The sequence below is a fragment of the Oncorhynchus kisutch genome, linkage group LG7 (assembly GCF_002021735.2).
Source record: "Oncorhynchus kisutch isolate 150728-3 linkage group LG7, Okis_V2, whole genome shotgun sequence".
In the NCBI taxonomy this organism is placed as follows: Eukaryota; Metazoa; Chordata; class Actinopteri; order Salmoniformes; family Salmonidae; genus Oncorhynchus; species Oncorhynchus kisutch.
This window is the reverse complement of record NC_034180.2, coordinates 24163250-24175944: the sequence shown is the minus strand read 5'-3', so window position 1 is coordinate 24175944 and position 12695 is coordinate 24163250. Positions and strand designations below refer to the sequence as shown.

Here is a 12695-nt window from a genome sequence, read left to right as displayed (position 1 = left end):
AGCAAAATAAATAAATAAATAAATGAAATACAGTAGGGAAAGAGGTAGTTGTTTGGGCTAAATTATAGGTGGGCTATGTACAGGTGCAGTAATCTGTGAGCTGCTCTGACAGTTGGTGCTTAAAGCTAGTGAGGGAGATGTGTTTCCAGTTTCAGAGATTTTTGTAGTTCGTTCCAGTCATTGGCAGCAGAGAACTGGAAGGAGAGGCGGCCAAAGAAAGAATTGGTTTTGGGGGTGACTAGAGAGATATACCTGCTGGAGCTTGTGCTACAGGTGGGAGATGCTATGGTGACCAGCGAGCTGAGATAAGGGGGGACTTTACCTAGTAGGGTCTTGTAGATGACATGGAGCCAGTGGGTTTGGTGACGAGTATGAAGCGAGGGCCAGCCAACGAGAGCGTACAGGTCGCAATGGTGGGTAGTATATGGGGCTTTGGTGACAAAACGGATTGCACTGTGATAGACTGCATCCAATTTGTTGAGTAGGGTATTGGAGGCTATTTTGTAAATGACATCGCTGAAGTCGAGGATTGGTAGGATGGTCAGTTTTACAAGGGTATGTTTGGCAGCATGAGTGAAGGATGCTTTGTTGCGAAATAGGAAGCCAATTCTAGATTCAACTTTGGATTGGAGATGTTTGGTATGGGTCTGGAAGGAGAGTTTACAGTCTAACCAGACACCTAAGTATTTGTAGTTGTCCACGTATTCTAAGTCAGAGCCGTCAAGAGTAGTGATGTTGGACAGGCGGGCAGGTGCAGGTAGCGATCGGTTGAAGAGCATGCATTTAGTTTTACTTGTATTTAAGAGCAATTGGAGGCCACGGAAGGAGAGTTGTATGGCATTGAAGCTTGCCTGGAGGGTTGTTAACACAGTGTCCAAAGAAGGGCCAGAAGTATACAGAATGGTGTCGTCTGCGTAGAGATGGATCAGAGACTCACCAGCAGCAAGAGCGACATCATTGATGTATACAGACAAGAGAGTCGGTCCAAGAATTGAGGTCCGGACAGCAGACCCTCCGATTTGACACACTGAACTCTATCAGAGAAGTAGTTGGTGAACCAGGCGAGGCAATCATTTGAGAAACCAAGGCTGTCGAGTCTGCCGATGAGGATGTGGTGATTGACAGAGTCGAAAGCCTTAGACAGATCAATGAATATGGCTGCACAGTAATGTTTCTTATCGATGGCGGTTAAGATATCGTTTAGGACCTTGAGCGTGGCTGAGGTGCACCCATGACCAGCTCTGAAACCAGATTGCATAGCAGAGAAGGTATGGTGAGATTCGAAATGGTCGGTAATCTGTTTGTTGACTTGGCTTTCGAAGACCTTAGAAAGGCATGGTAGGATAGATATAGGTCTGTAGCAGTTTGGGTCAAGAGTGTCCCCCCCTTTGAAGAGGGGGATGACCGCAGCTGCTTTCCAATCTTTGGGAATCTCAGACGACAGGAAAGAGTGGTTGAACAGGCTAGTAATAGGGGTGGCAACAATTTCGGCAGATAATTTTAGAAAGAAAGGGTCCAGATTGTCTAGCCCGACTGATTTGTAGGGGTCCAGATTTTGCAGCTCTTTCAGAGCATCAGCTGACTGGATTTGGGAGAAGGAGAAATGGGGAAGGCTTGGGCGAGTTGCTGTGGGGGGTGCAGTGCTGTTGACCGGGGTAGGAGTAGCCAGGTGGAAAGCATGGCCAGCCGTAGAAAAATGCTTATTGAAATTCTCAATTATGGTGGATTTATCAGTGGTGACAGTGTTTCCTATCTTCAGTGCAGTGGGCAGCTGGGAGTAGGTGTTCTTATTCCCCATGGACTTTACAGTGTCCCAGAACTTTTTTGAGTTAGTGTTGCAGGAAGCACATTTCTGCTTGAAAATGCTAGCCTTGGCTTTTCTAACTGCCTGTACAGTGCCTTGCGAAAGTATTCGGCCCCCTTGAACTTTGCGACCTTTGACCACATTTCAGGCTTCAAACATAAAGATATAAAACTGTATTTTTTTGTGAAGAATCAACAACAAGTGGGACACAATCATGAAGTGGAACGACATTTATTGGATATTTCAAACTTTTTTAACAAATCAAAAACTGAAAAATTGGGCGTGCAAAATTAGGTTAACCGTGTCAAACATTACAGGAAAAGACTCCATGCTGTTACCTTTGCCAGAGGTTTCTTTATTTTTACTATTTTCTACATTGTATAATTTTCGTATTTATTTTTACATTTTTAAAATTTAACCTTGATTTAACTAGGCAAGTTAAGAACACATTTTTATTTTTCAATGACGGCTTACCCTGCCAAACCTGGGAGAATTGTGCACCGCCCCATGGGACTCCCAATCGCGGCCGGATGGGATACAGCCTGGATTCGAACCAGGGACTGTAATGATAGCTCTTGCATTAAGACGCAGGGCCTTAGACCCCTCGGGAGATTGGTAGTGAAGACATCAAAACTATAAAATAACACATATAAAATCATGTAGTAACCAAAAAAACTGTTAAACAAATCAAAATATATTTTATATTTGAGATTCTTCAAAGTAGCCACCCTTTGCCATGACGACAGCTTGCACACTCTTGGCATCCTCTCAATCATATTCATGAGGTAGTCACCTGGAATGCATTTCAATTAACAGGTGTGCCTTGCTAAAAGTACATTTGTGCAATTTAGTTCCTTCTTAATGAGTTTGAGCCAATCAGATGTGTTGTGACAAGGTAGGGGTGGAATACTTGTTTGAAAATGGCGCTGGGGAGAATGGCTGCCATTTTATAGTTTTTCCGCATTATTTGCAACTTATTTTGTACATAATGTTTCTGCCACCGTCTCTTATGACCAAAAAGAGCTTCTATAAATGAGCACAGCGAATACTCACCTCGTATTGAAAGAAGATTTTTTCTTTAACGAGTCGGATGAGAGGGATTTGGGTTTTGGCCTTTCTAGGGAGTTTTTCCTAGCCAACGTGCTTCAACACCTGCATTGCTTGCTGTTTTGGGTTTTAGGCTGGGTTTCTGTACAGCACTTTGAGATATCAGCTGATGTACGAAGGGCTATATAAATACATTTGATTTGATTCGCAGGAGAAAGAGACGTAGATATTGAGTGTCACGTTCTGACCTTTATTTCCTTTGTTTTGTCATTATTTAGTATGGTCAGGGCGTGAGTTGGGGTGGGCAGTCTATGTTTGTTTTTCTATGATTTGGAGATTTCTATGTTTCGGCCTAGTATGGTTCTCAATCAGAGGCAGGTGTCATTAGTTGTCTCTGATTGAGAATCATACTTAGGTAGCCTGGGTTTCACTGTTTGTTGTTGGGTGTTTGTTTCCGTGTCTGTGTTTTTCACTACACGGTACTGTTTTGGGTTTCATTCGTTCCACATTTATTGTTTTTGTATTTCAGTCGTGTTCATGTGTAGTATTTCTTATTAAAAGAACCATGGACACTTACCACGCCGCATATTGGTCCTCCGATCCTTCTCGCCTCTCCTCTTCAGAAGAAGAGGAGGAAATCCCTTACATTGAGGACGAAGGTCAGGGTGCCTTGTGAGGATCCGGTGGCGAGTGGGTAATTTTTCTTTACCATCGGTCCTATTAGCCAACGTACAATCTCTGGATAATAAAATAGACTAACTACAAGCACGCATATCCTACCAACAGGACATTAAAAACTGTAATATCTTATGTTTCACCGAGTCGTGGCACAACGATGACATGAATAACATACAGCTGGCGGGTTATACACTGTATCGACAGGATAGAACAGTAGCCTCTAGTAAGACAAGGGGTGGAGGTCTATGTATATGTAAACAACAGCTGTTGCACGATGTCTAAGGAAGTCTCAAGGTTTTGCTCGCCCGAGGTAGAGCATTGCATGATAAGCTGTAGACCACACTATTTACCAAGAGTTTTCATCTATTTTCTTCATAGCTGTCTATTTACCTCCCTGGAGGGAAGCCAAAGTAAGTCTGCTACCCAAGAGTGGTAAAGCGGTCTTTACTGGTTTTAACAGTAGACCAATAAGCTTGCTGCCAGTTCTTAGCAAACTGTTGGATAAAATTGTGTTGATCAAATACAATACTATTTTTCTGCAAACAAATTAAGAACAGACATTTAGCATGCTTATAGAGAAGGGCACTCAACATGTACTGCACTGACACAAATGACTGATGATTGGTTGAAAGAAATTGATAATAAGATTGTGGGAGCTGTACTGTTAGATTTCAGTGCAGTCTTTGATATTATTGACCATAACCTGTTGTTGAAAAAACGTGTGTTATTGCTTTTCAACCTCTGCCATATTGTGGATTCAGAGCTATCTATCTAATAGTAATCAAAGGGTTTTCTTTAATGGAAGCTTCTCTAATGTCAAACATGTCAATTGTGGTGTAGCGCAGGGCAACTCTCTGGGCACTCAACTCTTTTCTATTTTTAACCAATGAGCTGCCACTGGCATTAAACACAGCATGTGCGTCATGTATGCTGATGATTCAACCATATACTCATCAGCAACCACAGCTAATGAAGTCACTGAAACCCTTAACAAAGAGTTGCACTCTGTTCTGGAATGGGTGACCAGTGTGACAATAGTGCTAGTACGAACTTGGACCCAGGCGCAGAGAAACACAGCAGGCAGAGGTAAGGGTAAATCCAGAATATTGACTTAAGGTCTCCATAGCAAAACAACAAAGCAAGGGCACATGAAAACACTGAACAAAACATGAGACCTGAGCAACTGGCCCAGTCCACAGAGCAACCAAAATAGTCATCCAGCAGGTGATCCCAATAAATCCAATTAGGGTCACCTGGATACTAGAGGAAACCCAAGGGTGCTCTCCAGTGGCAACCACAGGTAGTACACTCCAGGAAGAGTGGTCCTGAACATCTCTAAAACTGAGAGCTTTGTATTTGGTACAAATTCTTCCTTAAGTTCTAGACCTCAGCTGAATCTGGTAATGAATGTTGTGGCTGTTGAACAAGTTGAGGAGACTAAATTACTTGGCGTTACCTTAGATTGTAAACTGTCATGGTCAAAACATATAAATTCAATGGTTATAAAGATGGGGAGAGGTCTGGCCGTAATAAAGAGATGCTCTGCTTTTTTTGACACCACACTCCAAAAAGCAATTTCTGCAGGCTCTAGTTGTCTAATCTTGATTATTGTCCAGTCGTGTGGTCCAGCGCTGCAAGGAAAGACCTAGTTAAGCTGCAGCTGGCCTAGAACGGCACGTTCTGCTCTTCATTGTAATCAGAGGGCTGATATAAATACTATGCATGCCAGTCTCTCTTGGCTAAGAGTTGAGGAGAGACTGACTGCATCACTTCTTTTTATAAGAAACATTGTGTTGAAAATACCAAATTGTTTGCATAGTCAACTTACACACAGATCTGACACACACTTATCTCACCTGACATGCCACCAGGGGTCTTTTCACAGTCCCCAAATCGAAAACAAATTCAAGAAAGCGTACAGTATTATATATAGCCCTTATTGCATGGAACTTCATTCCATCTCATATTGCTCAAATAAACAGCAAACCTGGTTTTAAAAAACAGATAAAGCAACACCTCACAGCACAACACCTCTCCCTTATTTGACCTATTAGATAGTTTGTGAATGCATTGATATGTAAGCTACGTGTGCCTTTTTAAGGATGTAGTTTGTCCTTGAGCTGTTCTTGTCTGTATTATGTCATTATGTTTCATGTTTTGTGTGGACCCCAGGAAGAGTAGCTGCTGCTTTTGCAACAGCTAATGGGGATCCTAATAAAATACCAAAAAATAAATACCAATACCAAACTGATGCTGAAACTAAAGCCACACTCAATGAGCTGTATTCCGCCATAAGCAAAACGGAAAACGCTCATTCAGAGGCGGTGCTCCTAGCGGCTGTGGACATTAATCCAGGGAAACTTAAATCAGTTTTACCTCATTTCTACCAGCATGTTAAATGTGCAACCAGAGGGATAAAACCTTGAGACCACCTTTACTCCACACACAGAGACGCATACAAAGCTCTCCCTCGCCCTCCATTTTGCAAATCTGACCATAATTCTATCCTCCTGATCCCTGCTTACAAGCAAAAACTAAAGCAGGAAGCACCAGTGACTCAGTCAATAAAAAGTGGTCAGATGAAGCAGATGCTAAGCTACAGGACTGTTTGCTAGCACAGACATATGAATATGTCCCGGGATTTTTCCAATGGCATTGAGGAGTACAATACAGTGTAGACATTGTTAATACTGTAAATGACTATTGTAGCTGGGAACGGCTTTTATGGAATATCTAGTAAGAAGTTTACATACACCTTAGCCAAATACATTTAAACTCAGTTAAACAATTCCTGACATTTAATCCTAGTAAAAATTCCCTGTCTTAGGTCAGTTAGGATCACCAATTTATTTTAAGAATGTGAAATGTCAGAATAATAGTAGAGAGAATGACTTATTTCAGCATTTCTTTCTTTCATCACATTCCCAGTGGGTCAGAAGTGTATATATACACTCAATATTTGTATGGTATTTAGTAGCATTGCCTTTAAATAGTTTAACTTGGGTAAAACGTTTCGGGCAGCCTTCCACAAGCATCCCACAATAAATTGGCCAATTCCTCCTGACAGAGCTGGTGTAACTGAGTCAGGTTTGTAGGCCTCCTAGCTCGCACATGCTTTTCAGTTCTGCCCACAAATTTTCTATAGGATTGAGGTCAGGGCTTTGTGATGTCCATTTGGAAGACCCATTTGTAACCAAGCTTTAACTTCCTGACAGATATCTTGAGAAGTTGCTTCAATATATCCACATAATTTTCCCTCCCTCATGATGCCATCTATTTTGTGAAGTGAAACCAGTCCCTCCTGCAGCAAAGCACCCCCACAACATGATGCTGCCACCACCGTGCTTCACGGTTGGGATGGTGTTCTTTGGCTTGCAAGCATCCCCCTTTTTCCTCCAAACATAACAATGGTCATTTAGGCCAAACAGTTCTAGTTTTGTTTCATCAGACCAGAAGATATTTCTCCAAAAAGTACGATCTTTGTCCCTATGTGCAGTTGCAAACCGTAGTCTGGTTTTTTAATTGCGGTTTTGGAGCAGTGGCTTCTTCCTTGCTGAGCGGCCTTTCAGGTGATGTCGATATAGGACTCGTTTAATTGTGGATGTAGATACTTTAGTACCTATTTCCTCCAGCATCTTCACATGGTCCTTTGCGGTTGTTCTGGGATTGATTTGCACTTTTCATACCAAAGTGCGTTCATCTCTAGGAGACAGAATGCGTACCCTTCCTGAGCGATATGATGGCTGCGTGGTCCCATGGTGTTTATACTTGCATACTATTGTTTGTACAGATGAACGTGGTACCTTCAGGCGTTTGGAAATTGCTCCCAAGGATGAACCAGACTTGTGGAGGTCCACAATGTGTTTTCTAAGGTCTTGGCTGATTTCTTTTGATTTTCCCATGATGTCAAGCAAAGAGGCACTGGGTTTGAAGGTAGGCCTTGAAATACATCCACAGGTACACCTCCAATTGACTCAAATTATGTCAATTAGCCTATCAGAAGCTTCTAACGCTATGACATAATTTTCTGGAATTTTCCAAGCTGTTTAAAGGCACAGTCAACTTAGTGGGAGTGGGAGGCCCTGGTGCACAACTGAGGAAGAGGACAAGCACATTAGAGGGTCTAGTTTGAGAAACAGATGCATCCCAAGTCCTCAACTGGCAGCTGACAAACACCAGTCTGGCCATTTTGATCCTGTAATCGAACCCAAAAATGCTGATGCTCCAGATACTTCTAAAGAAGGCCAGTTCTATTGCTTCTTTAAGTAGCACAAAGGTTTTCAGCTGTGCTAACATAATTGCAAAGGGGTTTACTAATGATCAATTAGTCTTTTAAAATTATAAACTTGGATTAGCTAACACAATGTGCCATTGGAACACAGGAGTGATGGTTGCTGATTATGGGCCTCTGTACGCCTATGTAGATATTCCATTTAATAAATCAGCCGTTTCCAGCTACAATAGTAATTTACAACATTAACCATGTCTACACAGTATTTCTGATCAATTTGATGTTATTTTATTGGACAAAAAATGTGCTTTTCTTTCAAAAACAAGGACATTTCTAAGTGACCCCATACTTTTTAATGGTAGTGATTATATATACAAAGAAATCACAATTGGGGAGCCGTTACTAACGCCTTAATGGGCTGGCCGCCGCTGACTTTGATCTAAAACAGGAATTCTAATCAGCACAATGAAGACCCAAAGAAGACCCAGAGAACTCTCAGAGTAGTACTCTACACTTTGATTGGACATTGAAGCTGTCAAACGTGATGCAACTACTGCATATTCAAAGAGTTAATTTAGCCTAGAAAGTGCAATCATCATGCCAAACTAGCTTTCAGTAAAGTTGCAATTAGATGACTAATCTAATTCTAGCCACTTTATCATAAGGTTTAGGGACAAATCCTAACTTCTATCAAGTTGACTCATTCCATCCAGGATATGCTGCTGTATAAATCAAACTCATTTTCTCGTCATCCTCACAGTCTAGCTGTCTCACTTTACACAGCATATACGCAAACAAACACACCCACACACAAATTAAAGATTTCACTTCGTACTATTTAAAGTGTTAAGTGTTCTGAGCAGCTATACACAAGATATCCTCTCTCTGTGATAAAATTTGTCTACAAGGTGTTGAGGTATAGCCTCCTATACCTGTAGTTCATATAGGAGCTGTTCGTTACTTAATTAAGAACAATCTCATTTACCCTCACACACCAATAGGATGATAGAAGGGATGACAGAAGTGCAACCCTGGCACTTTGTATGTATCACCCAAAACGTATAATACCAATTAGAATAACCTGGGGAGACCTGTGGAAACATGATCATGTTGAAACGGAAATAAACAAATGAAGTGAGACTATCAAGATGTTATCCACAAATGAATCTATGAAGTTACAACATATGTAAGCCTACATAAAACTGTCTGAGATATAATTTTCAATTTTGGATTTAAGGTACCGTGTTTTTTAACCCTTGCCCCTTTCAGATATGAACTAAATTCAGTATAACGAAGACGGAATGGTAAAGAAGACAGGTTTATGTTTAGATATGAAAGGGGTTAATATTACCTAAGACTTACATTTTGCAAATACATTTTAGTTATTTAGCAGACACTCCTATTCAGAGCAACTTACAGGCGCAATTAGGGTTTAGTGCCTTGCTCAAGGGCACAGACAGATTTTTCACCTAGTTGGCTTGGGGATTCAAACCAGCGACCTTTCGGTAACTGGCCCAACTATCCTAACTGATACGCTACCTGCCTATAGGCCACCAGCCGCAGCCTAAGTGTTAGAGCGTTCGGCCAGTAACCAAAAAGTCGCTAGTTCAAATACTCAAGCCCACAAGGTGAAAAATCTGTCGATGTGCCCTTGAGCAAGGCACTTACTCCTAATTTGCTCATGAGGCGCTGTACTATTGCTGACCCTGTAAAACAACACATTTTACTGCACCTATCCAGTGTGTGCCAATAAAACATCAGTTTTTATTTTTTCTAGATGGTCATGCATACACTGTATAGGCTACAGGCCTGATGATTATAGGGAAAGGATGGTGTAGTTCCCATGTTGTTGATAAGTGATCAACTACAACTTTATTAAATATGTGGATTCTCTATTTCATTAGTTTATGTTGAACTTTTCCTTTCTCTACGTGATCCCACATTTGTTAGGCCTACATCTTTCCATTATCAATAAATACAGTAACTTATAGAACTGTTGTCCTGCTTGTTGGAATAAATGATTGAATGTGAAATCAAGGACTTTTCTGAGTTGCTAATTGCGTGCAACAGAAAAATGGATTGAAATTTTTTAGTTCAGACCTAATTTACTGTATGGGTCAGACATAGCCTAATTATCAATCCCATATGGATTGTGTCACGCCTTACAGTAAACTAAATACCTAATACCCGAATGCAAACATGTGTGCAAAAGTTTATAAATCACTAAGAACTATATCTGTGCTTAATTTAAACTAATTAAATTATAAGGATGGCATTACAGAAGTGATAGGATATACTGTAGTTACCTTCTGGTCCACGATGTAACATGCCATCTCCCGGACTTGAGCGAGACTGAAGTCGACAGAGTCCAACAGAACGGGCTCGCGGCTCAGCCCGATCTGGATCTGGAAAGAGATGCCATTGGACACGGAGGACAGGGGACTCGGCGGTCGGATCACCGGCGGAGCACTCATATTTATCTCTCGAGAGTCAAAACAATACAGACTCGACATACTGTAGGTGAGTAAATCTACTTGTCTAACCGCAAAACAGACGCCTGTTTTGAATATCAAACCACAACTTCAAATCTCCGATCGTGTCATGAATAACAAATGATGACGAGAGATTATTAGCCTAATAAAACGAATGATAGAAACCAAAGAAATGTTGAAAAATATCATATTTTGAGCGGTGAAATACGATAATGATGAAGCCATATACGTCAGTTACGCTTGAACGTTCGGATGTAATCAGAGCCCGCCTCCTGCCTGGATGGCTGATGTTATGCCGTGTTCATGTGCTAGTTGGAACTCTGAAATGGCCTACTTGCTAACTGGTGGTACACTTGCCGTGTTCCACCAGTTAGCAAGTCATACATGTTTTGAGTTTCGTAGTTCCTACTAGGACATTAACGTGGCAATAGCTCTCATCATTGAGACAGGGTGGTGGGAGAAGAATGGACAGCTGAGCGGTGACGAGGAGCGAAATTGAGGGTAGGCCTTCCCCTCATGCTTTCTTATCGAACGTTTATTAAGCTTGGGTACCACTGGGCTATCCTGCCAAACATCCGAAATATTGACTCAATTAAAATATAATTTTCCACCAACTATACTTCCATTCTGTTAGAGACAAATAAAGAAGTACATTTTATGGATAAGGCAATTTGACAACCTCGTTTAGGAACCAAAAAGCTCAAGATTCAAAGTATGGCTAATTGAGTGTGCGTTCGTAAATTCAAACTGGCTATCTACTCCGATTTCAGAGCACTCTCGTCTGAGTGTGCCAGAGCGCAGAATAGCTGAATTTATGAACGCTCAACCACAGTTGAATGTGGCCGGTATCAGTAAACGTCTGGGAAAAGTGTAATTAAATTGTTGCCAGCTGCACAGTTACAGACACCAATGCTCTAGAGAACATGAAAACAGCCTAATCAGCTCTGCTATGGGGAGTAAAATGGAGTGAGGTGTACTCATTTGCGTCTGGAAGTAGCTAGCCAACATTAGCCAGTTAGCTTGGGTGCTTGACTGCTGTTGTGAGTCAGAACCCTCGGATTAACCCTACTCCTTGGCCAGAGCGTCCAGTGTGCGCTCCGAGAGCGAAACACTGAATTTACGAACGGACAATCTGACAACGCTGTGAATAGAGGAACTCCAGAGCTCACTCCAGATTGAATTTATGAACACACCCTAAACCTAATTGTATACGTTTAAAAAAGTAGGCCCAAGTGATCAGAGGAGCAATTCAACCAACCTGGTCTCAGGGCATTACGTTTCAATTGGTACGTAAATTTGTTAATGAATGTCCCATTCGCATCCCAATTTTGCAGTCTGCTGCATTGCACCAGATGTCATCAATTTCGGAAACAGAGTGGCATCGCTGCTCCCTCTTGGTCCGAAGCTCCATTGCGAAACGGATGCAGCATACTTAGAATTTACTATAAATGAGTAGGATACTATTTTTAATAATAATGTTGAATAATACAACTTTGGATGTCAAGACAATTATACTATATGACTGTAGCATATGGTTTTAATTCTGAAAAGTTTATTGTGATGGTAATTATTAGGTGTGGCTACAGTAACTTGGCACAGACGTCAATTTAACGTCTAGTCCATGTTAGTGCAACGCCATTTCATTGAAATGACTTGGAAACAACGTTTCCCAGTGGGTTCAGCCTAGCTTTCAGATAGCTAGCTAACGTTAGTTGCTCTGTGTAAACTAGCTTGAGTTGGGAAGGAAGTAAGCTAGGAAGTCAGACAAACAAGTTGAGGAAAAAGTAACTAAACAAAACATGTTTTATTATCACCTGAAACAATGTTTCTCATGTTTTGAATGAAAAGGTTATATCCCAAAATAAATGTGATCTCTGATGAGAGAAAGGCTCTCCCCCATCTTGCGTTACACACACTTGTCCAACCAGTAGTGGGTCAACACTGCGTAAAAAGGACATATGGCGAACAGAATTCCATCCATTTTTGTACATGGCATTAGTATGATACATTGCGTTGCATTAGGGTATATCAGGAATGGAATAGCGGTCGTATAATATCATACGAATTAAGATGTATAGTAGTAGACTATCATATGTCTTATCCTATCGATACAATAGCATACGAATTGGATGACATAACTTATCATCAAAATCTTCAAGTTCCTCGTTGTGCCAATCCCTGATAACCTGAAATGGTCCCTTCACACAGACAGCATGGCGAAGAAGGTGCAACAGGAGGTTGAAGTAACCTGTCTCTAGTAGAGGTCGACCGATTAATCGTAATGGCCGATTAATTGGGGCCGATTTCAAGTTTTCATAACAATCGGAAATCAGTATTTTTGGGCAACGATTTCAGATTATTTAATTATTTAAAAAATGTATTTATTTATTTTTATATACCTTTTATTTAACTAGGCAAGTCAGTTAAGAACACATTCTTATTT

At 41.1% G+C, this 12695-nt stretch overlaps 1 protein-coding gene across 2 annotated transcripts in view; it reads right to left on the bottom strand.

Annotated features, from left to right (window-relative positions):
• prkd1 (protein kinase D1) overlaps nt 1-10626 on the bottom strand; it is a 56325-nt gene extending 45699 nt beyond the window's left edge. The window contains exon 1 of one of the 2 annotated variants that reach the window (XM_031828716.1): nt 10067-10626. In XM_031828716.1, coding sequence (XP_031684576.1) covers nt 10067-10273 — 207 coding nt within the window. In that variant the 5' untranslated portion in view covers nt 10274-10626. The remainder of the gene's footprint in view (nt 1-10066) is intronic. The other variant, XM_020487770.2, reaches the window with a different exon arrangement.
• Between the last annotated feature and the right edge of the window lie 2069 nt (nt 10627-12695).